This window comes from Cheilinus undulatus, linkage group 20 (genome assembly GCF_018320785.1).
Source record: "Cheilinus undulatus linkage group 20, ASM1832078v1, whole genome shotgun sequence".
In the NCBI taxonomy this organism is placed as follows: domain Eukaryota; kingdom Metazoa; phylum Chordata; class Actinopteri; order Labriformes; family Labridae; genus Cheilinus; species Cheilinus undulatus.
The window spans coordinates 17,801,346-17,826,839 of NC_054884.1; the positions used below are offsets into that span (position 1 = coordinate 17,801,346).

At 39.2% G+C, this 25,494-nt stretch overlaps 2 protein-coding genes across 3 annotated transcripts in view; both read left to right on the forward strand.

The window, feature by feature from the left end:
• Positions 1 to 46: 46 nt before the first annotated feature.
• Positions 47 to 13,463, forward strand: patl2 (PAT1 homolog 2). 2 transcript variants are annotated; one of them, XM_041816628.1, is made up of 19 exons: positions 47 to 179; positions 2,357 to 2,510; positions 5,611 to 5,894; positions 5,983 to 6,045; positions 6,133 to 6,186; positions 6,270 to 6,434; positions 6,967 to 7,041; positions 7,180 to 7,328; positions 9,451 to 9,525; positions 9,623 to 9,746; positions 9,883 to 10,000; positions 10,312 to 10,418; positions 10,508 to 10,561; positions 10,647 to 10,789; positions 10,923 to 11,079; positions 11,202 to 11,342; positions 12,199 to 12,296; positions 12,386 to 12,526; positions 12,623 to 13,463. In XM_041816628.1, exons 1-19 carry the CDS (start codon positions 156 to 158, stop codon positions 12,654 to 12,656), a joined length of 2,160 nt encoding a protein of 719 aa, XP_041672562.1. In that variant the 5' UTR covers positions 47 to 155; the 3' UTR covers positions 12,657 to 13,463. The 2 variants fall into 2 exon arrangements, with proteins under 2 accessions (XP_041672562.1, XP_041672561.1); XM_041816627.1 differs by having other exon boundaries at positions 73 to 179; positions 2,339 to 2,510.
• Positions 13,464 to 16,201: 2,738 nt separating this feature from the next.
• cmn (calymmin) overlaps positions 16,202 to 25,494 on the forward strand; it is a 35,118-nt gene continuing 25,825 nt past the window's right edge. Inside the window, exons 1-6 of the mRNA XM_041816109.1 lie at positions 16,202 to 16,207; positions 19,602 to 19,675; positions 24,735 to 24,844; positions 24,947 to 24,991; positions 25,077 to 25,136; positions 25,249 to 25,299. Coding sequence (XP_041672043.1) covers positions 16,202 to 16,207; positions 19,602 to 19,675; positions 24,735 to 24,844; positions 24,947 to 24,991; positions 25,077 to 25,136; positions 25,249 to 25,299 — 346 coding nt within the window. The remainder of the gene's footprint in view (positions 16,208 to 19,601; positions 19,676 to 24,734; positions 24,845 to 24,946; positions 24,992 to 25,076; positions 25,137 to 25,248; positions 25,300 to 25,494) is intronic.

A 25,494-nucleotide genomic window follows, 5' to 3' on the forward strand; every position in this document is an offset into this window, starting at 1 on the left:
ACGTGCAGCGTGCTGACGTGTCCACGTCTCTCTATCTCACAGGTGAGTTCGTTTAAAAGTTAATTAGCCTTCATCGCTGTCTGGACAAGAGACATGAGGTAATCTTCCCAGGAAAGTCACAGTGAACCGTCGGCTTTAACTTAAAAACACACACAATGAGTGATTTAGAGCAACAGCAGGTAAGCTAACTGTCTTTTGCTATGGTGCTGTATGAGTTTGTTGATGCTGAGAACAAAATAAAGCCTTAGTAAAGGCCACATAACGCAAGGGCATCATATATTTGTTGCATGCTATCGCGTAAGCATTTTGTCTTTGCAAAATACATGGATACGGTCTGGGGTGTTTTATTTTTAGATTGGAGGTCCCTTGCAAAAACCAACATGAGGATCTCCCCATTTACGCAGAATCAGTCACAGAGAGTGAACATGTTTTTATTACATGTCTTTTCAGATAACAAAGAAGGGCATAGGACATACCCAAATCTGAAAAGAAAGGAAAAAAACAACCAACAGTGGCAGAGCATAACTCCAACCAACCACATCTAAATGGTTTAACATGTCTTTAGCCCAGGTGTAACTTAAGAAAATAGATAAATGCTCATTCTTGGTGCAATACTTGTCTGCCACAATCATACATTTTCGTTATAGTATCACACAGGAATCCATAGTTCATTATTTCAGTATGTCTATGAGGTATGTCTAACCATAATTCACCTGATATGAAAACATCTCAGGCCTTTTAAAGGAGCTTGGAAGTAACTCTGTTGGGGCCCATGACACCCTCCAATGGACTTATGAAAAGTTATTCTGATTATAATAATTTATTTTGATGCTATTTTATTCACCCTCTGCCCCTTACTACTTTCTAAACATGTCTTGATAATTGAAACTAGTTTTGGACAATATAAACTTAGAACAAAAAGTAAGTATATTTGTGTTTTTTGTAGACTCCTTGTTGTAACAATGCTTCCTGTCAATAAATCTTACACCATTGTTTATCTCCCTTTTAAATAGTGCCACATTTGTACGGAGCATGCATTTGTGGGATGAGCAGCAGAGCTGAGTATGTGGGTTGCAACCTTGAAAAAATTTGCCATATCTTCTCTGCCAATACCAAACAGCTTATGGGGCTGTTGCTATTGACTCTTGTTTTGGGCTTCTGGTACCCCCAGGTGCTGACAATCAGGTGCCTGATTGGCACCTGTTATGTTTAGAGATGAGTCCAGATTCTGCCTACGGCAGTTGGATTGTTGGGTCAAAGTGTAGAGAAGACAGAGAATGCTATGCTGATTGCTGCACTGAAAGCGTAACATCTTTTGGTGGAGTCAGTATGATGGTGTGGGGCAGCACCTCTCTCACTGGAAAAATGAGACTTGTCATCATTGGAGGCAATCTCAATGCAGAGAAATATCAAGATGAGATTCTGCAACCAGTGGCAACCTTATATCTCCACAGTCTGGGACCAAACTCTATTCTCCAAGATGACGACACCTTCCCAGAGCGGGGTTTATCAAAGACTACCTCCAGAATTTGGGAGTGGAGAGGATGGATTGGTCTGCCAGCAGTCCTGACCTCAACCCCATTGTCATGCCATCCCACAGCAGTGTGTGACCAGGCTGGTGAGCAGCATGAGAAGGAGGTGCCAGGCTGTTGTGGCCGTGTATGGTTCTTCCATGTGCTACTGAGGCTCCTGTTTGTTAAATGAAAAAAATGTTAAATGGCCATAATATCTTGTTTTGTCAGACTTCAATTATCTAATCCACCAAACAAGAGTCAATGACGGAATAAGCTAAGTAATTGGCTTATTCTAATTGGTAAGTTTTTCATGAGCGCAACCCAGATCCTCAGCTCTGCTGCTCATTTTACAGATGCATGTTTCTTACAAATGTGGCACAGTTTAAAGGGAAATAAACAGACCTTTGCCAATGGTGAACTGCCTAAGGTTAAAACACAGATATGAAGCCTAGGGAGGGTCATGGTGAGATGTTTAACAGGCTAGGTTTGATTATGTGATTGGTGAAAGTAAACTTGGACAGTTTCTTAGACCCAGAAGTCTCTTGGGACAAATCAGTATAATAATTTGCAGGATGTGGTCAATTTGATTGTATACAGAGAGCACTTATGAGTGGAGGTTACTGCACTAAGTATGATGTTTTTTATTCTGCAGTCAGTGGTTTTAGCAGTGTTACTGTTACTACTAGATGAGTGCTAATATTTTCCACATTTAAATGGGACATGACTGAAAATGTTAAACTTACAAAAGCTTAATAGTCATTTGCAGACATTAAGGGTTTCCCAGATTGTCTTAGCTTCTTTGAGTTTTTCTATTTACCCCAAAGTTGTCTCCATCAACCCAGGAGGCTGAAAAGGTGTGTGAGCCTCAGTGGCCTGAGAATGGAGACAAGTGGAGCGATGCAGAGGACGGGACCGACATGGACTGTGGGCTTCTGCAAGCCATGGCTGAAGAGGATGAGGAGATCAACGTCTACAATGAGGAGACATTTGGAATGGGTGTGTAGACTTTACTCATTACTTCTGCAGGTGCACTGATGCTTAATTCTGTTTCTACAGTGTAAACTAATACAGACACATTTAAAATGTCAATTCTTGATCGTCCCAGTTGGATGGACATTGAATCAGTTTAACTTTTTCTTTGCAGAGAGACAGATTAGCATAAAGGTGAGTCTGTCTTTAGGTAACGTACAGTGCATACGTTTATATCAGGGCTGTACAAATCATGGTCCACTGGCCAACTGCAGCCTGAGACCCATCACCAAATTCTTCTATTATCAAATGCAGTATAAAACATAAGTCTTGTGCTTAATTGTAATGTACTTCTTAATTTTGACTCTAGGGAGTGCTGTTGTGTAATTTCTGTAAAAAGAAATTTGACAAGAAAAATTTGTCAACATTTTTTATCTCATAACTGAACTGAGGCGTCAGCATAATTGGTAAATGCCCTCATAAATAAAGACAAAAGGATTAAAGCAGCAAGCAGCTCCTTTGCTCCTCCATCTCAGGGTCTGATTTACAAAACATATCAGGCTTTTAATCTTCAAGCACCAAGATCTGGTGAAGTTTGTTTGCTTGGTGCAGTTTGCTCCTGTCTTGTGTATGAATTTGGAGATGACCATCCAGTGGTTGCAAAGGCTAGCTAAAGTTCCCCTATAATTTCAATTGGCCACCCAAAGATCCCAAACGGTGATTGATTGTTAGTGTAGTGTTAGTCATTCACAAGCAATTCAAGCATGTTCAATTTCTAAGTATATTACAGGATATATTGGAATAGTTTTATTTTAGCATACTAAAGGTTAGAAAAATCAAAGTGGTCCCATCTTACCTTTTTTTCTGTACGTGGCCCTCACTGGTCTCTCTTATGCTTGTGTCATGTAACAGGATATAACGATCAACAATAGCCAATGTTACCAGTCGTTACTTGTTAATTTAATTCTTTAAAGGATATCCACGAGAAACTCAAAGAAGTTCCTGATTCTACATCTTTAGTCTAGAGCAGCTGGTCAGTCCTCAGTTCTCTTACTGCTGGATCTGTCTGCTGCCATTGACACGGTAAACCACCAAATCCTTCTCTCCACACTCTTCTCACTTGGTATCTCAGGATCTGCCCTCCATTGGTTTAAGTCCTACCTCACTGGGAGATCTTTTATTAGCATATTATGGAGGGGAGAAGTGTCCAAACTGCATGGCTTATCAACAGGGGTGCCTCAAGGATCAGTGCTTGGTCCCCTACTTTTCTCAATATACACCACCTCACTTGGTGCAATCATCCGCTCCCATGGCTTTTCCAATCACTGCTATGCAGATGATTAAAAGCTTTTCCTATCCTTTCCACCAGATGACACAACTGTCTCAGCTCGGATCTCATCCTGCCTTGCTGATATTTCTAAATAGATGAGGGAACGTCACCTTTAGCTTAACCTGTCCAAGACTGAGCTTATTATCATTCCTGCCAATCCCACTGTGAAACCACAGATCAGTATCCAGCTTGGATCAAATAATCTCATGCCCACTAAGTCTGCCTGAAATCTGGGTGTCATGACTGACGACCAGCTAACCTTCAAGGTTCATGTGGCCTCGATTGCTCGGTCCTGCTGATTTGCCCTCTATAACATCAAGAGGTTCAGACCTTACTTAACATAGCATGCAACACAGCTCCTGGTATCAGCTCTTGTAATATCACGCATTGACTACTGCAACTCATTACTGGCAGGCCTCCCTGCATGCAGAGTTAAACCTCTGTAGATGATCCAGAACGCAGCAGCACGTCTGGTCTTCAACCAACCCAAGAGAGCTCATGTCACTCCTCTTTTCATCTCTCTACACTGGCTTCCAGCTGCAGCTTGCATTAAATTTAAAACTCTAATCATTGCTTACAGAGTAGTAACCAAAACTGCTCCTGTTTACCTGGAGTCCCTCATCCAGGTCTACACTCCTTCTCGCCCTCTACGCTCAGCCATCGAAAGGCACTTGGTACTTCCAGCACATCAGGATCCTAAGTCACTAGCTCGACTCTTCTCTTCTGTTGTCCCTAAATGGTGGAATGAATTACCCAACTCCATTCGATCTGCAGAGTCCCTCTCTATTTTCAAGAGAAGGCTAAAGACCCAGCTCTTTAGAGAACACTATGCACTTAGCTAGACTATTCTCCTCTGTCGTCTCCAGTGGTAGAATGAGTCCCCCGACTACTATTGGGATTTTTTGCCCAGCTCTTTGGGAGTGACCCATCACTTGGTACTTTGTTCATTAGTTTTGTGAAGACAATTTAATGGATCATGATGATGAGAGATCTCACATTTTGGTTGTTTCATTGTTCTTTATTAAAAAACAACAACAACAAAAAAAAAACTTGCATACATTATGTGCTTTGCCTTTAACACTGCATGGTAGCATCTGCATCCAATTGAACTTGAAGAACTTTGTGGCACTTACTGATGCTGTTTCTTCTTGTCAAGGTCTTTGCTTGTGTTGTTCTTGCTCTCGAATATACGTCGCTTTAGATAAAAGCGTCTGCTAAATGACATTGTAACATTGTAACTCTTTGGTCTTGTGGGCCTAGCCGTCCAGCGGTGCTGCTCCGTGCTACACTGCAAACGCAGTCGGTGGGTGTTGGCGGACGGTGGGGCATGCAGTTAAACTGCAGCACAGCCATGATTGATCGGAGACGTATCTGGTGTATTCTAGGGGTTACTCACCATGCATCTTAGTGGCTGTTCACCCCACTCTGTGATTTCACGTGGTCTTTTGCTTCAAGGTTTAGGTGCTGTTGTTCCTAAACCAAATTTATGATAATATGTCACTTACAGTTGAACTACCCATTTTGTATCACACATGTTTGCAACTGGAGACTGCATGGCTATTTACTTGATTTTATACACCTGTGGCAACAGGTCTGATTGAAACACCTGAATTTAATAACTAACAGGTGTTCCTTTGTCCATATAGTGTATATTTTTATCAGCACCATAATAGAAGTGTCACTTTATGGTAACAAATAACTTTTGATGTGAGAATGTACTGTACATAATTTTGTATTGTTAAAGGTTAAACTCTACCCATAGCCTCATACTGTTTCTACATGTGACTGATTTCATAGATCTTGATGCACATGGGGCCACAGAGGACCCCAGCACCAGTCTCCTCCAGTTTGGGGAGCCACCTCTTTCATCACCACCACCGTCTCCACCTTCAGCACACCCCTTGCCATCGTCTCGCCACAGCCCCCCCTCCCCTTCCAGGCAAAGACCGCAGTACCTGCCCCGAGCCTTACGAGGGCGATACAGCAGAGGTCGAGGACCCCGGAGGGGTGGGCTGGGCAGGGGCCAAATGTTTGAGGACCCAGCTGTGATGAGAATAGTTGAAGGGTGGCCAAGCCTCAAGGTAAAGATGAATATCTGATATACTTTTGAAATGACTGAGATCACCTCAGAGGGTGCTGTCTTCATTAAAACTGTTTTGGGTGTTTCAGAGCCTGGACAGCGCCATAGTAGACTGTGGAAACGCCATGTACAAAAATGACTTAAAAGATGACGTAGGTGTCCTTTTTTAATGCAGCTTTTCTTATCCCATTTTTATTTGTGTTGTAATGTTACCTGTCATTGTGTTTTTCCCCCCATAGTTGATGGAGCCCTCTTCCAGAAAGACAAGAAGAATCTCAGGATCAATACTTCAGGTTCAGATCACAAACAAATGGATGTTATCTGTATGAAAGTAGGTTGCTTAATGATAGTTTCATGATGTTATTATGTTGCTTAGGATCAAGCTATAGTGTGTGTGATTGATGGGCACAGAGGCAGAGGTCAGCACCTGAACTCCAGTTACTTGGATTTGCCACATCCTGTCTCATCCTTCAGGGGAAGGAGAGGAGAACCAAGAGGATCGTACTCCAGGAGACAGTTTGGTCTCAGAGCCCACAATCAGGTGGAAAAACTCAATTTACAAGACAATTGTTTCTTTTAATGAATGCAGGACATTTTAAGCCTTTAGCTTTTTAGATGTCTTTCTTGGAGTGGGAAGGGATGCTGTTACTGACTTGTTTTATGTTCATTAAAGCTAATCAAAATCTAAACCAAACATGTTAAAAAAGGGCTCGGATGCTGGCAGTGAAATTGGCAAGTTACTGCACCCAGCCAAGCACTAGTCCTTTAGGAAACTATTACCCAGGTTTGTATTCTGAGGATTAACCCTAAACCTTTGGTGTATTTCTGGTTACTGGGTTAAAAAGATTTTTTAGACATGCTAATGGGTGCATTTTGCAACCTCTTATTGAGCCATTGAAGCATTTACCCCTGTTTCTAGTCTCGGTTCAGCTCAGCTTAAGGTTGCTCTATCCAGGTCCGTCATTGGTGTGGTGTGTTATCCATCTTATTGACTTCTTTTGCAAGCAAGTTTAAGTATGTTTCCCTTAGAAACACAGCATGATCATTTCCCCACTTAAATCTTTGTCTCGCAGATGCATGAAACTTTGGCACCAGGATCACCCATCTTCTCACGCCAGCCACTAACCCCACGGCAACATTACAACCAGGTTTCATTCATAGATCTGTTATTATAAAGACTTATCACAACTCAGCTAATCTTGTAGTATGTCTAGTTACAAAACTATTGTAAATGCACTTGTCTGTCAGGGCTCTTGAGTTTTTTCCTTTTGTGTTTGTTGAATCAGACGGCGGGTTACATGTTTCCCTCGAACCGTCCCTGCCCCTCCACACCTCAGTCTTTGCCTTCTAAGATGATGCAACTTCGCTTCGGTGCCAACTCACCAAGGCCGTCACCCTTTTACAGCCCCTCGTCTAACTCAGTGCAGCATTTCAGGTGTGCAAACAATCTTGAGCATTACACCAATGTTTGGCTGACACATGTATTTATTTAACATTTATTGAACATGAAGCCACAGTAACATTGATGCCATGACATTTAATAATGCACAGGTCCCAGATGCACTGCTGTAAGTGTTTATGACAGGCTGCTAATGTTCAACCCCTGACCACTGGAGGCCTTAGAGGTTAAAGACAGAAATAAAGGAAAATGAGGAAGGAACAAAGATGCCAAAAGAACATCCAACATTTTCAAATGCAGTGAAGTTTAGAGATTCAACACAGATAAAATACAGTTAAAATAAAGTAAAATAAAAGGCTGTACTGGAGACAGTTTCTCTAGATCAGCAGACACAGGGGGACAGCCTTGATTTAGTAACTTGAAAATTGTGCTGCATTTTCAGCTCAATGGTTGGCCATTCCAGAGTTTTGCCCCGATAAAAAGGTGCACACATTTAAAAATCAGCTTAAGATTGCTGTAGCTAATGAAGCTTTCAAAGCTAAGCATGTTGTGTTTCTCTAATACAAGACATTGGTGCCATCGTACAGGGTTTTTGTCCATGATTTTCATTGCTTGGTTATGTAATTATGTGATTGGTTTTAAAGTTTTTTGTGAGACTTGGGACCAAGAAATAAGTCAGCATGACAGATGTGAAATGATCATAGCATGAATATTGAGCTGGGCTGTATTTGATGAAAGATTCACTCTCTTAAATCAGATTTTACTTTTGTGCAAACATGATTTACTTGACTTTCAAATTGCAGATGTGAGTCTAGAAGGAATCCTAGGTATTTAATGTCTTCAACCACTTTAAAGGGCTCATTTGTAAGTGGAGATTGAGTATCGAAGACTTGGCTGTCAGGTCTTTTAAGTGCATTAACTTTTTCATTAACTGTATTTCTTAAAATCCCATCCATTAAAGTCCCTGTAAAGAGAAATCAAAAATTTGTGTCTTCACACTCCAGATATATTGGGATAAGGTTGCTGTGTTGCATGTGAAAACACTGGAATCTATATATGCCTCGATTTTGGATTTAGACCATTAGAAAGTTGTTCACCTCTTTTATAGCTTAGTTTCATTTGAGCAGGGAAAATTGAGGAGCCCAAGACGTCACCAAAGAGATTACCCCACCGACCTAACACTACGGTTTAAAATCACAGAGCTATTCATCTCAGTACAGTCTGTTGTTAGCTGATGTCACTGCTTTCATTAAAAGTTAACCGTCAACTACATGCTGTTTTTTGTTCAATGTGATGTAAATTTCCCAAATCTATCAGACACAGTGGCCTATGGGTTATTAAAAGCATCAGATTTGTGCCAGAACACAGTAAACGTAATCCTCAACTTTGTCTCTCTGCTCTGGCACAGAGCCAGTGCTCTGACTGTGGCTCACCATAAGGTCAAAGGACAGGCTAATTGCTGGAGTGCTGGTCTATGGCCTAGTCTCAGTGTCCACACTCAGACACTCACTGACTTTAAGGCACATTCCTGCTAAGTATGTGAGGTCTTAGGGCTGTCCCACTGTCAACACTTGGTGTGAGGAAATTACCCATCATCCACAGTATTGTTACGTAAGTTGGATTCCCTGGGCAAGTCTGCTAGCAAATGCTATAATAGGGAAAAGAAAAGAGAGCAGTGATAAACAGAAAAAAATGAAGGGTGCAATCAGTTTTGACACTGCAAAAAAAAACCAGCCTTCATCCTCTGAGGAAATAGGCCTGTACTTCATTAGACAAAAGATGCAGCCATGTGTCCCACACACTGGTTTGATGTGAACTGGAATACTTAAAGAAAAAAAGGATAAGAAATTAAGTGAAGTTATTGGATCTAGCCAGCATGAAAAGACAAATATAAGTTTATAAAGGCAATACTTTCAATGAAATGACACGAGTAAAAAAATGTTGCTAAAGAAAAACAAAACAAAAAAAACACTCATACTGAGAAGATGTCGCTTATTCTGAGTTTTAGATTAAAATTTAAAGACATCTGGGTTGGTTGAAGCACCCAACTTTTACGAATGATAACATTAGTATAGTTTTTATAAGGTGCCAGTTAATGATTGAAATCAGTCTTTTGTGTCAAAGGTATGCCTTAAATGTTTAGTAATGTGATCCACAGGTTACCTGGTCCTGTCACCCAGCTCCACCCCCAACATAAACGACTCCTCAGCCAAAAACAGCGTGTATTCCAAAGGTTGGTACTACATTATTCAGTGCCTCCAAATATGTTTTTATCATATCCAATATTGCACTCATAAGAGGTTATTTCTGAGGGAAAAATCTGTCTGTAGAAAATCAGAGGGCTGGGATCCTTACTGTAACCTCATGACAGCCAAAGAGAAGGAATGGATCACCAGGCTGCAGATGATCCAGCTGCAGAGTGAGAATCCATACCTGGAGGACTACTATTACCAGGTAGGAAATCTTTGCTCTTTCTCCACCACTCCTTTTATGCCTTCATCCTCATCACTATTTCCTATATCAGGGAAGCCACTTCTATAATGACATAACTGAGTGTTTTACTGACAGTGTCTTTGACCTTTTTTCACAGGAATACTATCGGCGGATAGAGGCCAAGATGGCAGAGGAAGAGCTGGGCATCAGGGGCAAAAGGGAGCCACTAAAGCTCACCACACCTTACATCACGAAAACGGACTCCTACACTCCAGGTCATTTTTGAAAAATTTTAATGTTGGACCAAATAGTCATGTTTTTGGTGGTGTGTTTGCTTTGTTAGTGAGAGATGGAAATGGTGCTGTTAATTTAGTTTTCCTGTTTAAAACTTTGCAATTTTTTAAAGTGGCAGCAAGACAGTTTATTTTATTTTGTTTGTTACCCTTATTTTTTCATTCCCCCAATGTTTTGTGAATCTAAACTAAGTTTTGATATGAAGCGGTAGTACAAAGTTTAGCTATTGCATTTGCAGTAAAGCTTAAATGATTCACCTTTTTTCTTCCTTGTGTGAATCTTTCTTCTCCAGTGGTGCACATAGAAGGCTCTTTGGGTCAGGTTGCTGTGTCCACGTGTTACTCTCCTCGACGCGCCATCGGTGCAGTTCATGCCATCCAAGCTCAAGGCCCACTCGAGGTACTTGTATGTGTTTGAAACAACTTCTGAAGTCTTAGAAGCAATATAAACTCTCATCACTTACACTGACCCTTATTTTGATTTTAAAGGAGCAAAAAGACATGAGGCAGCAGCGGTTAGAGGTCCTCAGCAAAATAGAAAAGGTATCTGCTCGATACTCCTTTTGAAACAGTCAGGGGGTCTTTCAATAATCTTTTCTAATACTGCCATATCTGATCCTGTCTGCAGTTATTTGTAGTTCTGTTGGAGGTGGAGGAGACAGAAAGGATGAAAACCACGGTGTTGTCTGAAGCAGAAGAAAGGAAGCTGATGGAAAAGACTCAAAGGAAAGTGGAGCACATCTACTCCCAGCTGCAACACCACAATCCCCGGTGAGATACACACGACAGATATGAACAACAAGTGATGCCTTAATAGTACTTAAAGAGAAGTGATTAATTTTAATTTTTCTTGTTTCTGACTGGTGAATTTGACCACTGACTGTGTGAAAATGTGTTCATGTAGAGATTCAGGAGGAGAGTTTCTTCCTTTCCTGCTAGTCTCAAAAGGCAAAAGGCTTCTCGCACGTCTGCTTCCGTTCCTAAAACATGATACTGCACTGAAGATCCTGTGCATCGTGACTTCCAACCTGCCGACACTGATGAGCAGAGATACAGAAGAGGTAGTTTGGCAGAATAAAAGATACTCAACTGCAAAAAATAACTTTTAAAACTTGTCTAAAATAAAAAAATGGATGACATTTATTGTGACTACTCTGATCGTTGGCTTTTTCCCTCTTTTCAGGCCCTTCCTGTTCTTTACCCACCTCTTCGTAACGTCATCGGAGGTCTGACATTCAGTCAGCTGATCGGCGTCCTCAAAGATCTGACATCATCTGAGTCTCTGACCACGTATGAGTCTCTCACGCTGGCATGTCAGAACAAGGTCTGCACTTGTCGTCACATTTTATGCCCTATTCGCACCGGACTAGTATTATGGGACCTCCAGTAATTTGTAAAAATAGCACAGGATGTCTGTGTTTTTAATCTGATATGAATCGACCATTTTGCAGAGTAAAAATTCAAGGGTAAATTACCTACCATATTTCAGTGCACACACAGACGTCCAGAGGTTATATTATCCTATATGAATCAGCATCTCTTTAATTTAGGGTGGTAATTATGTTTTTTACAGTCTGTGTTGCTTTTTCTGCTAAAATATAAATGTATAGAGGCTATGCAGGAGATTGTTAATAAACTTTTGACACATATGGGTTATAAATAGTGATTCTATTTTAGTTGATTTCAGCTTATGCTTCAGATAAGCACAGGTGACTTATGAGACCTAGATTCATAATGGGAGAGATGGGAAGGTTGTTCACTAGTTTATTGGTAGTGGACAGATTGCTATAGATCTAAAACGGTTAAAAAGGAAAGGAAAAACAAATATGCACATGTTGTCTTTTGGAAACTGGTTAAAAATATGTAGGCACATGAAGAAAACGTCACCTACAGAACACAATGTGCACAATATTGCATTTTTTTTGTGTGAACTTTAGAAATACAAATTCAGTGTTTTATGGCTGCAGCCATGCTGCAAACCTTCAGTTTTCTTTCAAAAATGTCTAAATTCTAGTGCATTACAGACGTTGCTTATCATGTGCAAATGCACCATAACAAACACTGATGTCAGGAGATAATTCACAAATTATCAGAGGTCAACAGGTAATACTAGTCCTGTGTGAAAAGTACTCTAGATTATAGTTTTGTCAGGGTCTTTTTGTATTTGTTTTTCCTTTCAGTTTGGACTGTCGTTACTGTACGCCCTCCTGTCCCAGGGAGAGAAGCTGCTGTCTTCAGGTGTCCCTCTGGAGCCCAGCATCGGTGACTTTGAGACCTGGTGGGGAATATGAACCTGGTGTGTCGTGATCTGGAGAATTTTTATCATTGTCATTATGCTTTGACCCCAGTGTTGATTCCTTCTTTTAGGACTGACACAATATTCCAGGTGGCAGGGCAGCTGTCCCAGTGTTCTCTGGTAGAGCCACTCCTCTTGCCCTCAAACCTGCTGACGCTCTTCTGTCGTTATCTGGACAAACGCACTGTTCATCAGCTGAAAAGCAACATGGAGTAAGTCACATTTTTCAGTGTAACTTTACATGTAAAGGGGATTCTCTGTCTTTCTTTGGTCATAGACCAAAATAACAACCAAATGTCTTTGTTCAGATCTGCAACTGGATTCCTGGCTCTCCCATCTTAACATGGACCAAAGCTTAAAAGATGTTTAGGTAATGACGCTCAGGTTGTGGTGAGCAAATGAAGGCAAGGAGCCTAAAAAAAAAACTCCTCCCTGTTTATTATGTCAGAAGAAATGTAATGTACTCTCTGATTGTTTTCTTATTTTTCCTCCCTCCCTCGTCCCTTCACATTTTTGCACACTTTGACTGTTTCCCTTTTTATTTCCTTTATCTGATCTTTTACTCTCCTCCCTTTGGTCTCCAGTAAGTTACATCAACTCAAACTTGGAAAAACAACCCTATGAAACATTTCTTTGCTGTCATGTTGTGAGATTTCTGTTTACAGAGTTTATAAAATTTCATTAACATATAGAAAGAGCATCTTTAATTTCAAAGCTTTGACCAAACAACTTTAAATTTGTTTTCAGATTACCTTTTATATCCTGTTACATTTAGGAAAAGAAGCTTCACTTACTGAGATCATGTTTGTTCAGATGTTGGTGACTAGATTGAGGATTGTATAGTTGTTTATGATTGTACAGCTGATTATATATGTTCATCATAATGATAGTAATGATGATTATCAAGGAAATTGTCATGGCATGGTCCATCAACAAAAGCCATGCAGTTTTGTGTTTTTTGTAAAGACAAATGTTATGTATACATGTGTGATGATACTAAATATGATGTATTTGGTGTAATTTTTCATCTTAGATGTTTCAGTTGTAAAATATATTTTATTTATTGTATTAATTTGGAAACAGGAATACTTTAAATAGCACCCTTCCAGAGCACTTGCAACACAAATAAAAAAAAAAGCGTTGAAAATCCTTAAAGTGTGCAGAAGATGCATCTATACAGGCGAGTTTTATGAATCATGACTTAGTAATTGTGAGTCACATGTTTCTTGTGCTGCAGTTTTAACCTCAGTATTGATAATCTGTAATATTGGTAAAGTGCTGGAGATGATCGTTTCTCAGTCGTTGCATTGTTTTGATCTTGTTTCCATTTACTTACACAACAGTGGGATCTTTACAAAAGTAGAGCAAATGTCACGTACAAAAACTTAAATTTAGACAGACATTTAAATAAAGAAATCATGCAGGCATTTTATGTTATAAATTAGCCTTTGGTTTTGACATGCATGTCAAATCAAGAGAAGCAAAGTGAGTAGAGATGTTTTTAACTAAAGAGATTAAAACAAGTTAATAAGCATGAAAACACCAGTGGGAGTATTCCTGAAGGGAGGAAGTGGCAGCCAATTAATGTGACGAGACTTAACAGCCAGTAAAAGACATTTATATTCGGAGCAGAACTCTGAAATAAGGAAAGAACTGATCAGAGATTGAAACACAAACATGAAAGGTCTGGACAAGGATAGAAATATAGTGCATCAATCAATTCAACTTTTTCTTTTTGCTTTGGGATGTATGGATTTCTTTTTAACTACAGCTATTATTTCACTTTGGTGGTCATCTTTATTAAACCCTTTGACATGTTAAAAATGAACAGGGATGTACACTGTACACCTAATGTAAGCCATGGACTTTCTTTTAAAGGAATCTTGTTGGTCTGGTCTTGGTTTCCTCTTTTTAAATTGTTCTCAGGAGTTTTTGTGTCATGACAGAAAATTAACTTGAGGTTTCTTCATGCTTTAGTTGATAAATCATCTCACTTCTTCCACTGTGCTCCCAGCTGTCAGTGTAGGTTTGTTTGCATCACGGTTAAAGCAATGTCTCAGAGGGAAGTCGTCATTCCTGAGCTGGCAGAGTCCACTGGCTCTGAGCCAAACACTGGGTCACATCTTAGTTGGTTGGCTGGCCTGGGACGCTCCACACATCAGGAGGAGTATACACGGCAGCCTTTGCTGTTTGTAGACTGATGGTCTTTATTGAACAGTGATTTTACTGAAGGTGGAAGGGTTTCTTTGTTGTTTTTTTTCTATTACACAGAGTCGCTTTTTTCATCCTAAGCACCACCACTGCAAACCACCACAGCAGATTTAGCATTTAGTATTTGACATGATGCAATTTGGTTTAAAGAGACTTTTCAGTGGCTTTTTTGTGTTTCTTAGAAATTAGACTTTGCGTCTCAGTGGGGATATGTCATTCTTTACCTACTGAATGGTTGGACAACCTTAATGCACTGATATGAAGTCTAGGCAGAGTACCAACTAGAAACAGGCCTTAATAACTCACTGAGAACTGGGCTATTTTCAGTCTCCTTTTTGGTCAAAATTTTAAAAATAGTTGAAGATGGGGTTGTGATTATTCATATTTTGGTGGCCAAATTTTGCTCAAAAAGAGACACTTAAAATTGCACTAAGTGATCTAAGTTGGTTCAATGTTTCATCCAGAAATAGCATTTTAAATCTAGCCTAGACTTCACCTTTAAAATTAGGCTGTTTGTAGTCTTCCGTGTTGGTCCAGATTCAGTGAAAATTGGGCCTTTTTTTTTGTTCTTTTGGGGACAAAATTTAGCCAGTTAATATTAACCTATCAAACACAAATTCCTTACCTTTTGTGCCATTTTTTTGTCTAAAATCTGACTGTTTAGTTGGCTTTGTGATTTCAACTTTATCCCAAACACAGTCTGTTTTTATAAAAATCCTCCTGATGCTGTGTTCATGCTACAGTGCTGACCGTCATTAAAGGGTGTCAATGTGGTTTTGTTCTGCCAAGATGTTTAGATTTTTTTATTTCTGGCTTTTACCACATGACTCTTTAAAGGTTTACTAAAGACACCTTAGGCTATCCAGTTAGCACAGATGTTTGCCTTATTTACAGTTACAAGCCGTAAATGGTATTTGTCAGTTAACAGGCATGCCAGCTACTCTGTGCGGCTTTACTTTGACTTCTAGCTTAAGATAAATGTTAAGTACCCCAGTGGTGTCAAATCTCATGGCAATCAATTCTGATTTATCCTCTGAGGACCATGAGTGTATGTACATATTTCAGCATGGATGAAAGTGGTCAAATTTGTGTTTTAACTCTATAAATAGGTTCACTGAGACTAAGTGGTTCTTTTGTGGACATAAAAGAGTGAGAAATGGACAGTTTACACATCAGAGGGTTATGTTTCTTAGACTTTTGACTGCCTGTAAGAAGATACTCTACTCTAAAGACCTTTTCGGAATTATAAACTGAGTTTCCAAAACTAACAGATCAAACAGGAAATCCTCGGGCACATCTGTAAGCAGGTGGTGAGTAGTCAGACTGATGGTTTGTCAGCAGAGATGGCGAGAGTGTTTGTTGAGAAGCCAAGTATGTGAGAGGTCTGAGTGGGCTGTGGGGTGAGACGTTAACCCCTCCTCGACCCCATAAGAAGAGGATTTGGACTTAAAGTGAGGAATCTATGTGAAAGGTGAGATATATTTCTCTTTTTACTCACTTTCCCCCCTTTGAATACACATTGGGCTGTTCTCACTAACTAGTCTATATGTGTTGTCTGTGTGTAGGCTGTAACCATGGAAACTTGATGGACTTAATGAGGCGTGAGCAGACGATGAAGCTTCCCGACAGTTTCCATCTTCTCTGTTTTTAAACTGCCTTCTCTGCATGTTAAGGTGATGACGGTAAGTCCATTGACAAAAGTTTGGACACCACAGGTTTCATGTTAGGTGAGCATAATGATAATACCCGCGTACATAAACATATTAAAATGTTACGGTATTTCAAAAAACAGCTTTAAGAACCAGAAACTGGACTAAACTTGTACTTAGCATGCACAGTTTGTTTTGGTTTTGTGTTTTGTCATTAAGATGATTAATGTAACTTCTGAGTGATGCTAATGTTTAGCTTAGCATCTCTGCAGTGTGTGTTTCCATGGGTGGACTGTTCAGATGAGTTTCTTTTCAGGTTATTTTAGTTATTTTTACATGTTTTGTTTGTCTGTTGCATTTATGTATTTTAAAGAGCAATTTACTCTCAGTGTGAGTTAGCCAACATCATCATGGTCAGTCACCTCCCTGCATTAAACAAAGTGTTATTCATATTTTAATTTTTCATAAGAAATAAGAAATGCAAAGATAAAAATTGTAGATGTTGGACACTGAAATGTCAACACTGATAAATTAAAACTCCCATGTAACATAAATGATTCTTACATTACTGTAGACATTTCTATCAGTTTTACAAAGCTGCAGATATTCTTGATTTTTATAGCTGTAATGTTTCTTGTCATGTCGGCCACCATGTCAGGCACGTTTGCCAACTGTGCATCCTGTCACCCAAATACCTCCCACTGCCCAGCCCCACTCACCTCAGTTGCTAATGCTTGTTTCCATTCAGCTTGGCGGTCGGATGTTGGCGCTTAGAGTGACGTTACCGCCGAGTCTACTCAAATAAAAGTAAAAAGTATTTAATGTATCGTTTACTTCCAGTACTGAGTAGCTGCTGAGGAGTTTTACAGTCAATTAAAGTTAAATTGAACACTTCAATGGTGTCTACTGCTCCACATATTACACACATACAGTCATGGACGAAAGTATTGGCACCCCTGGAATTTTTCCAGAAGATACACCATTTCTTCCAGAAATTGTTATAATTACAAATGTTTTGGTACACACATGTTTATTTCTTTTATGTCCATTGGAACAACACAAAAAATAACAGAAAAAAAACCCAAAATGTACATAATTTTACTCAAAACTCAAAATGGGCAGGACAAAATTATTAGTACCCTTTTAAAACTGTGGGTAAACCATTTTATTTCAAACATGTGATGCTCATTTTAACTCACCGGTGGCAGCAACAGGTGCTGGCAATCTAGAAATCACACCTGAAGCCAGTTAAAATGTAGGCCTACAAAGAAAAGACCTACAGTCACCTACCTACCACCTACCTACAGTCAAACATGGTGGAGGTTCAAAGATGTTTTGGGGTTGTTTTGCTGCCTCTGGCACTGGGTGTCTTGACAGTGTGGAAGAAATCATGAAATCTGGAGACTATCAAAAAATTTTGGGCTGCAGTGTAGGGCCTAGTGTCAGAAAGCTGGGTCTGCATCAGAGGTCATGGTTGTTCCAGCAGGACAGTGACCCCCAAACATGCCTTAAAAAGCACCAAGAAATGGTTGGAGACAAAGCGCTGGAGAGTTCTGAAGTGGCCATCAATGAGTCCGGAGCTAAATCCCACTGAACAGGAGAGATCTCAACATTGCTGTTGCAAGAAGCACCCTTCAAATCTGAGAGACCTGGAGCAGTTTGCAAAAGAAGAGTGGTCCAACATTCCAGTCGAGAGGTGTAAGAAGCTTGTTGATGGTTATAGGAAGCCATTGGTTTCAGTTATTTTTTTTACTAAGGGTGTGCAACCAAATATTAAGTTGAGGGTGCCAACTCTTTTGTCTGTCCCATTCTTTGAGTCCATCCATTTTCTATGCCACTTATCCCGCTGGGGGTCGCGGGGGGGCTGGAGCCCATCCCAGCTGTCATTGGGCGAGAGGCGGGGTACACCCTGGACTGGTCGCCAGTCGATCGCAGGGCTGACATATGGAGGCAGACAGGCACGCTCACACTTACAGCCAATTTAGAGTCACCAGTTAACCTAATGAGCATTCTTTTGGTGGTGGGAGGAAGCCGGAGAGAACCCACACGTGCACGGGGAGAACATGCAAACTCCACACAGAAAGGCCCTGACTGGGAAGCGAACCAGGGACCTTCTTGCTCTGAGGCAACAGCAACAGCGCTAACCCCTGCACTGCCATGCAGCCCATTGTTTGAGTTTTGTGTAAAATTAAGTCAATTTTGGGTTTTTCTTCTGCTTTTTTGTGTTGTTCCAATACACATAGAGGAAATAAACGTGTGTACCAAAAACATTTGGAATTGCAAAAATTTCTGGGAGAAATGGTGTATTTTCTGGAAAAATTCCAGGGGTGCCAATACTTTCGTCCATGACTGTAGTTACCTAAATTTTTTACTATACTATGAAGGAGCTGGACCTGGACACAATGAGATGTAATGGAGGTAGCTGGGGGGGAGGACAACAGATTTTAAAATATGACAGCAGCAGGATAATTGCATCGGGAGAGATTGTAGCAGAATGGGGCTGGCTCAGAACTGAGTAGACGTCCATACCAGCTGATTTCTAGAGCAGGAAAAGGAAGACGCATGAATGAGTGATTATTAATGACTGAAAGGATGAATGGAAATGAACTGGTCTTCCCGCTTGAAGCTAAACTTCTGTTTATTGTACCTAAATGTTATCCTTTCGTCTTTTCACAGTCAAACATTTTACAAATTGACTTTTCACCAGAAAGCAGGAAACACTTACTCTGTGACTGTAGTTAAAGACTTGAAAAGCAACAGCTTAGAAATGATCATTACTGTCGCTGATGGTCTTGTTCAGTTTTATGGACCATTTGGTGGCAATAGTGTTAATTCCAGTCTGTTTCATTGTCTCTAAGAAACTCCTCACAGGAGCTGAGAGTTAACGCTTTAAGTTATCTGCAGCTATTTTCAACCTATTTTTCTTTCATATGATGTATTTCTTACTCTTCTGTTCTTGGCTTCTTTTACACTGTTTTCTGTTTTTTTTCTTTTCTTTTGCATTTCTTGATTGATGAAAATAAAAGAACAAAAAACAATGACAGAAAACTCCTTGTCTGAAAACATTACAAAGATTGCTTCTTATAAGAGAAAATAAAGTAATTAAGAAATTGTTAGAATGTACGATCAGATCCTGTTAAACTGTCTGGAGCTCATCAGTCAGTGTCCGCTCTGATGACCCCCTCTCTTTGCCCCCCTTTCTCTCTCTTAAGTGTTAATGTGCTTTAAGTGACCAATTATTTAGTTAGTGTGTGTATTCCCCTGCTGTGGGGGAGGGTCTGCACAACAGGAGCATCTATACGCCCCCAGACCAGAGTGTATAAGAGACCCTCACAATCAGTGCATGTAACACACATCAGCTTCACCTTCCACATCCCCACTCTCCTTCTGGGGTTTGACACTTTTTGGGCTTTTTTTCCCCCTTCAGGTCCACCATGTTGGGACGGATACTTCTTCAGGGGACGATGGTCCTTTGGCTGGTGCAGACGACACACACAACGGGTGAGTGAAGGCCTTGTCCAGAGTCGGTCATACCAAAGACAATGTTAGGACTGTGATATCTATTTTTATTTTATATTTGATCAAATATAAATCATACTAGTGATCTGCCTATGAATCTGTGTAATGAATTTATATTTAAGTTATAACCTACATGTGCAGACTGGCAAAGGATTTCAATAAGGTTTCCTTCTCCATGAGTTAAGGTGGGAGGATGATGGTGAGGGTGTTATAAAGTCTTGTAGGTAGTCTCTAGAGGACTGTATTACACATGTATGACAAAATCACATTGAAATGATTCCTAAAACTGAACTATGTCTGAAAATCAAACAAATATACACAAAATTTTACCCTAACAATTTTGAAATTGCCCCAGGTTAATTTCTAAGGATGTAATGGTCCATTGATATAGACTGTTGACTCAATGATCTAGCGTTTAATATGAACAGAGTACATTACTTCATCTAAAGATTACTCTGACTGATTAATCTGCAGACTGGCAAATATACATATAACTTTTGTTTTTATTCTAAACTATCATTATTTTTCATTCAATTATCTAGAGAAGCTTATTGATAAAATTATCTAACAGCTTGTTTTTTTCTAGTGTAGTGACCTACATTGAATTTCATTGACTTAAGTGCTTGTCAGCTGGTCCAGCATCATGACCCACCACCAACTTTATTGGAGATCTTGACCCAAAATTTTCAAAACAAAAATATTTTAAATTCAAGATTAATCACATTAATTGTGATTAACTAAGATCCACAATTAGTGCACTATTATTATTATTTTTTTAAATTGTAATTAATATGCCTTAATGGCCTTTTAAACACACTTTGGTTGAGCTACTGCAGCGTCTCCCTGCAGCCACAGTGATGTAAAATATGTCCACCAGTGCTCCTTAAAGTCTCATTTCACTTTAAAAACTCACAGATAGCTCAGTAGATGAGTCGAAAGGCATCAGTATCTTGTCTTATTAAACTCTTAGCTTTTTAGTGTTTCCTTATTTCCTTTTTAGTCCATAACAAATTCCTTTTCCATGGTTAGATTTATGTTAAAGTCTTCAATCTACCTTTAAAAAGCAAGTCTGTATCCAAACAAGAAGTCTTTTGCCCTTAGCTTGAAAAATCAAAAATGATACAGAAAAATGTTCAATTCAAAATGGTGATGGAAAGGATTGATTAATCACAAACTACAGAAATACAGAGATTAATCTCAGTTTGAAAAATGTTATCATTTGACAGCCCTAATAACAAGATATGGCTATGTAATAATGAGAGTGCTTATGAGTAAAAAAACACATGGTTCACAGTCACACTGAGTGTTAAAGGTTGAATATTCATGCACAACTGCTGTACGTTTTCAACAAGTAACATCTTTAGTTCACTGCTACTGATTGAAGTACATGTTGCTGCTAAGGTGTTAGAAGCTTAAAAGTGGAGCAACGCATTAACTTGAAATTTTTGGTGAATATGAACTTGACAGCACATGATGCCCATGCACATCAAAAACTTCTGAAAACATTCAACAAATTGAACAAATCTATCAAAATGATCGAGGACTCAGTATAAGCAGGATAGCAAAAATGATCTCCATTGGTAAAGGGTCAGTTTGGCAAATTTTGCACGAAATTTGAACATGGCAAACGTGTGTGCCAAAGTTGTCCCAAAACTTCTGATTCCTGATCAAAAGGAAAAATGTAAACACATTTGTGGAGACATTTCAAAACAAATTGAATGGAAACTTTTTTTTTTTTTTAGAAAATTGCTCAAGTTTTAAACTAATCATTTTCTGACGCCTTAGCAAAAACCCATGCACGTCAGTCAGTAGCTAGCAGTGACCTAAAGACGAGAGTTAATGGAAACTTGCAGCAGTTGTGCGTGAATACCCAAAATGGATTGTTATCCCTGGAATTACAGTAAAATAATAAACGTCCACTTATTGACTTTCTGCCACATTTGCAACCCTCTAAAAAAAAACCCTGGTAGGTCACATTTAGGTCCCAAACTGCCAGTTAAGAACCACTGCTTTAATGGATATTAAACAATGTCTTATGTCTTTCCACTCTTTAAACTCATTGTTTTACTGCATGTTTTGTGGTTTTTGAAAAGAAAAAGAACTACAAACAAGCTGTGTACAAAAAAAACTTTTGTTGTGTATCAATATTAGTTTAATTACAGTAATACAATAAGGGCATCCTTAACTGACAAACAGTAGATCGCTATTTTTATTTACAATAGAGGCTACTTCCACTCTATTAAACGACAATGTAACTGGCTACACTTGCACAATTTTGTACTATAGGTCTGAAATGACAGGGACAAATATCCTTCCTGAATAGATATGAATTTTTGAGCAAGTACCATACATTTATTAAGTCTCCTATAACATCTTAAATGTTACAAACTCCACACTCTTGTGCACAGATGCTGCCCTTCAGAGAGGAAAAAAAAAAGATGAGTCGGATGTCTTTCAGATGCTCTGGTTTGCTCGTCAAATTTCAAACGATCCTGTTAGACTGAAATCCTAGAAACTCTTGCTGCTTTGCTCTTTTGGTGTGTGCCGCGGTCCTAACTTTTCTTGTGATGATGTGAAACAACGATATATTCTTTCCTTTGGGCCGGCGGTCTCAGCTCGAGAAATCAAAGGAGGCTCAGCCTCAGTGGCAGCAGGCATCTAAATTTAACATCCCACTGTGAGAGGAGAAGAGAATAGTTTTACTGCGTATACACAGTCACTCCTTTCACTTCACTCAGTCTCTGCTCACTACTTCCCCAAAATGTTTGGCACACCTCTGAGAAACCAGGAGATTTTTTTAGAAGGTTGTAATTTAGGGACTGCCAAAAATGATTGTGAGGAGGGGAGGGGAAACTTCTGGGTCAGGGTTTAAAAAAACAACATCCAGCATGCTTTAAGAAGCCTTTTTTTCGCTTTTATTTGGCTTTTAAAATGGTACCATGTCCTCTACATCATCCAAAAATAGGATTCTATTTCAGAGACTTCCCCATCATCAGATTCTTCTTCACTCAAAGCTCTGGGCAAATCAATTGAAACTTCATGTAACATGTGACAATAACGGATATTTTTCTTTTGCTTGTGGTATCCATGTTGAAGGTTGATCTGTTTTCTGATTAGGCAGTGCAGCAATAGAAGGGAGGTTTTCCATGAAAATGTCTATCGTTTATCTGCTGGTGTGAAATAAAACAGAGGGAACACTGATGGTTTCCTCTGGGATAAAATTTAGCTGCATGGCGGTCCTTAATAGCCATTTATAAAATTGAGTTATATAAACAATCTTAACAACACAAGGTGCAACAAAACAAACTTTTAGGATATTCAACAACTGATATTGAAATTTTGTCAGTATGAGGTTAGACACAATTGAAGAACAGCTTTGGGTAAATATTAGCCAACAGTGGTTCAAGTGTTAAGGGTTTTCCATCACAAGTCAGCAGCACCACCATGAATGAGGTACAGCAACAGAGCGGCAGCTTCTGGTGGCTCTACCTGCTTCCATGTAGCATTTTTATGCTACATCCAGTGTTTCTATGGCACTGATAAACATTTTATTTCTGCCATGGCAGCTCTGTTATTGCAACTATTGACAAGCAAGGCCAACCATAAGGCGGGATATGGGGGAGAGCTTTCAGGGCACAGCCAGACTGGGGGCCCATGGAGGTCAGCAAAATCCTGGTTCATTGTAAGTTAAGCTGTGATAACCATATTTTTTTTATGCCTGAATAATGACCACTCTGATCAAAGCAACAAAAAATAATTTCATTTATTTATGCTGTAGTACAATATACCTTTTTTAAAATTTAAACCCATATTTTTAATGCAGAAATACCTTATTAGTGATGTTAACAATGCGAATAAATAAAGTATAAAAGACTGAGAAAACTTTTTTGGAAAAGAATAGACTTATTGGGATGAGACAAAATGGGTTGCAAGTGGCAAAAGTTGGCAAAAAGAAGTTGCAGAAAATGGCAAAAAGCAGCAAAAAAATTAGCAAAACACAATGCTACCATGGCTGCAAAGGTGCAAAATGGGGTTAAAATTAGGGGGAAAGTGGTAAAACTGAGGTAAGGTGGCTTAAAAAAATGATAAAAATGGGCAAAAGTGGCAAGAACGGACAAGAAGCAGCAAAAAAGTGTCAAGTGGCAAAACATGGTCAAATATTGGCAAAAGATCGCATGGATAAAAAGTGCCAAAAAGGGGCAAAGGGTGGTCAGAATGGCATAAATTGGCAAAAAGTATTGAAAAAAAATTGGTAAAAAGCTGCTAAAAGGGACAAAAATGAATAAAACCTGGCTATATATAGGCATAAAGCAGCAAAAATGGCAAAAGGTGGCTAAATTAGGCAAAAAAATATGTTCCAGAAATAGGGAAAAAATGGTAACTTGACAAAAAAAAAATTACAAACATAGGCCAGACTGTGGCAAAAAAGGGCAAAAGGCAGTTTTTAAAAAGTGGCAAAACTAGGATAAACGTGGCAAAAGGATGCATCAATAATGGATGGAAAAAGTGGTGAAATGGGTTAAGAAGTAGCATGAATAAATTATTCTAACATCAGAACCCAATAATAGCCATCATAACTGGGGAGGGCCTGTTCTCTGGGTTTGTCAGGGGTCTGGCCAAACCTGTGAGCAGGCCTGATGACAAAACACCATAAAACTATAAAATTTGAAGATATCTCTGGTTTTGAAAAACGTTGTAAATATTTAAAGTAATGTAAGTGTTCAACTAAAGATATTCATAACATAGGAAAAGTCTTTTTTTTTTTAATTATAGGAGACATGACAATGCAAAAATTCTACATGTTGCACCTTTAAAGTTGAAATGGAAGATCAGTGTCTTATATTTGTCACATTTTTAATCTGCAAACATTAACAGCAACTTATAACTTAGTTTGAAGAAAACCTCTTTCCTTGCTCACTGTCGCTGTCTATAATGCAATGATGAATATCATTTGTAATGTCTTGGTGAATATCGTTTAGTATGTTTGTGCTAGTTAGCCGTAAAGTTGATCCTAATAATGCAGGACTCCTGTCCTGTGTAGTAAGGAAGAGGACTACTGTGGATGTGTTGCTTATCTACATAAAATCTATGATGTTTTAGGATACAGCGCAGCATCTGGAGTATCTAATGGACAAGGACCACAGCTTAATGGTAAATCAATACTATCTTCACTTTCTGTATTTCTGAGACACAAAATTCTTCTTGTTGGATTCCATGAAGACAGATCTTCTCTCGCTGTTCTGATCTTTCCAGGTAGGAATGGTAGAGGCGTTGGAGGAATGCTGATGCCATCAAAAGGTAAATTCATGTTTTATTTGGTTAGACACAAATTTATCTTTTCAGAATAATTTTTAAAGTTGTTGATTTTTACAATTTTTGTTAGGTGTGGGTCAGGCAATGGGAGCACAGAATGGATATGGTGGATACCCTTCTAAAGGCATGGGTGAGGGACATAAATCTGTTTTGCAGACTTGTCTGTTTTTTTAAAGAAATGCTGTTTTTAAATGTAAATTTGGCTTATTTGAATCATAAATATATTTTTTGTTCTGTTTAAGGCTATGGAGCTGCTGCTGGTGTCGCAAATGGACAAGGTGGAAAATCACAGGGTTTGTATTCTTCCTTTGGGGACCCATCTCTCTATTTGATATCAAGTTAAACCAGCAGATGGCAGCAAATGCAAAATATGTGGTCTCTGTTCAACAACTTTTCTCAAATCCTGTGGTTTAAAAGGGGATTTTGGTCGTTTTTAGCTCCTTATAGGCAAGGCAATCTTATTTAAAGAGCACAAAAGCATTTCAAAG

Excerpts from the sequence above, each read along its gene's own strand:
- patl2 (XM_041816627.1), top strand. The coding sequence starts at position 156 with ATGAGTGATTTAGAGCAACAGCAG. Across the intron at positions 7,042-7,179 it reads CACGGCAACATTACAACCAG|ACGGCGGGTTACATGTTTCC; the intron begins GTTTCATTCATA and ends TTGTTGAATCAG. Across the intron at positions 10,562-10,646 it reads TCCTCAGCAAAATAGAAAAG|TTATTTGTAGTTCTGTTGGA; the intron begins GTATCTGCTCGA and ends TCCTGTCTGCAG.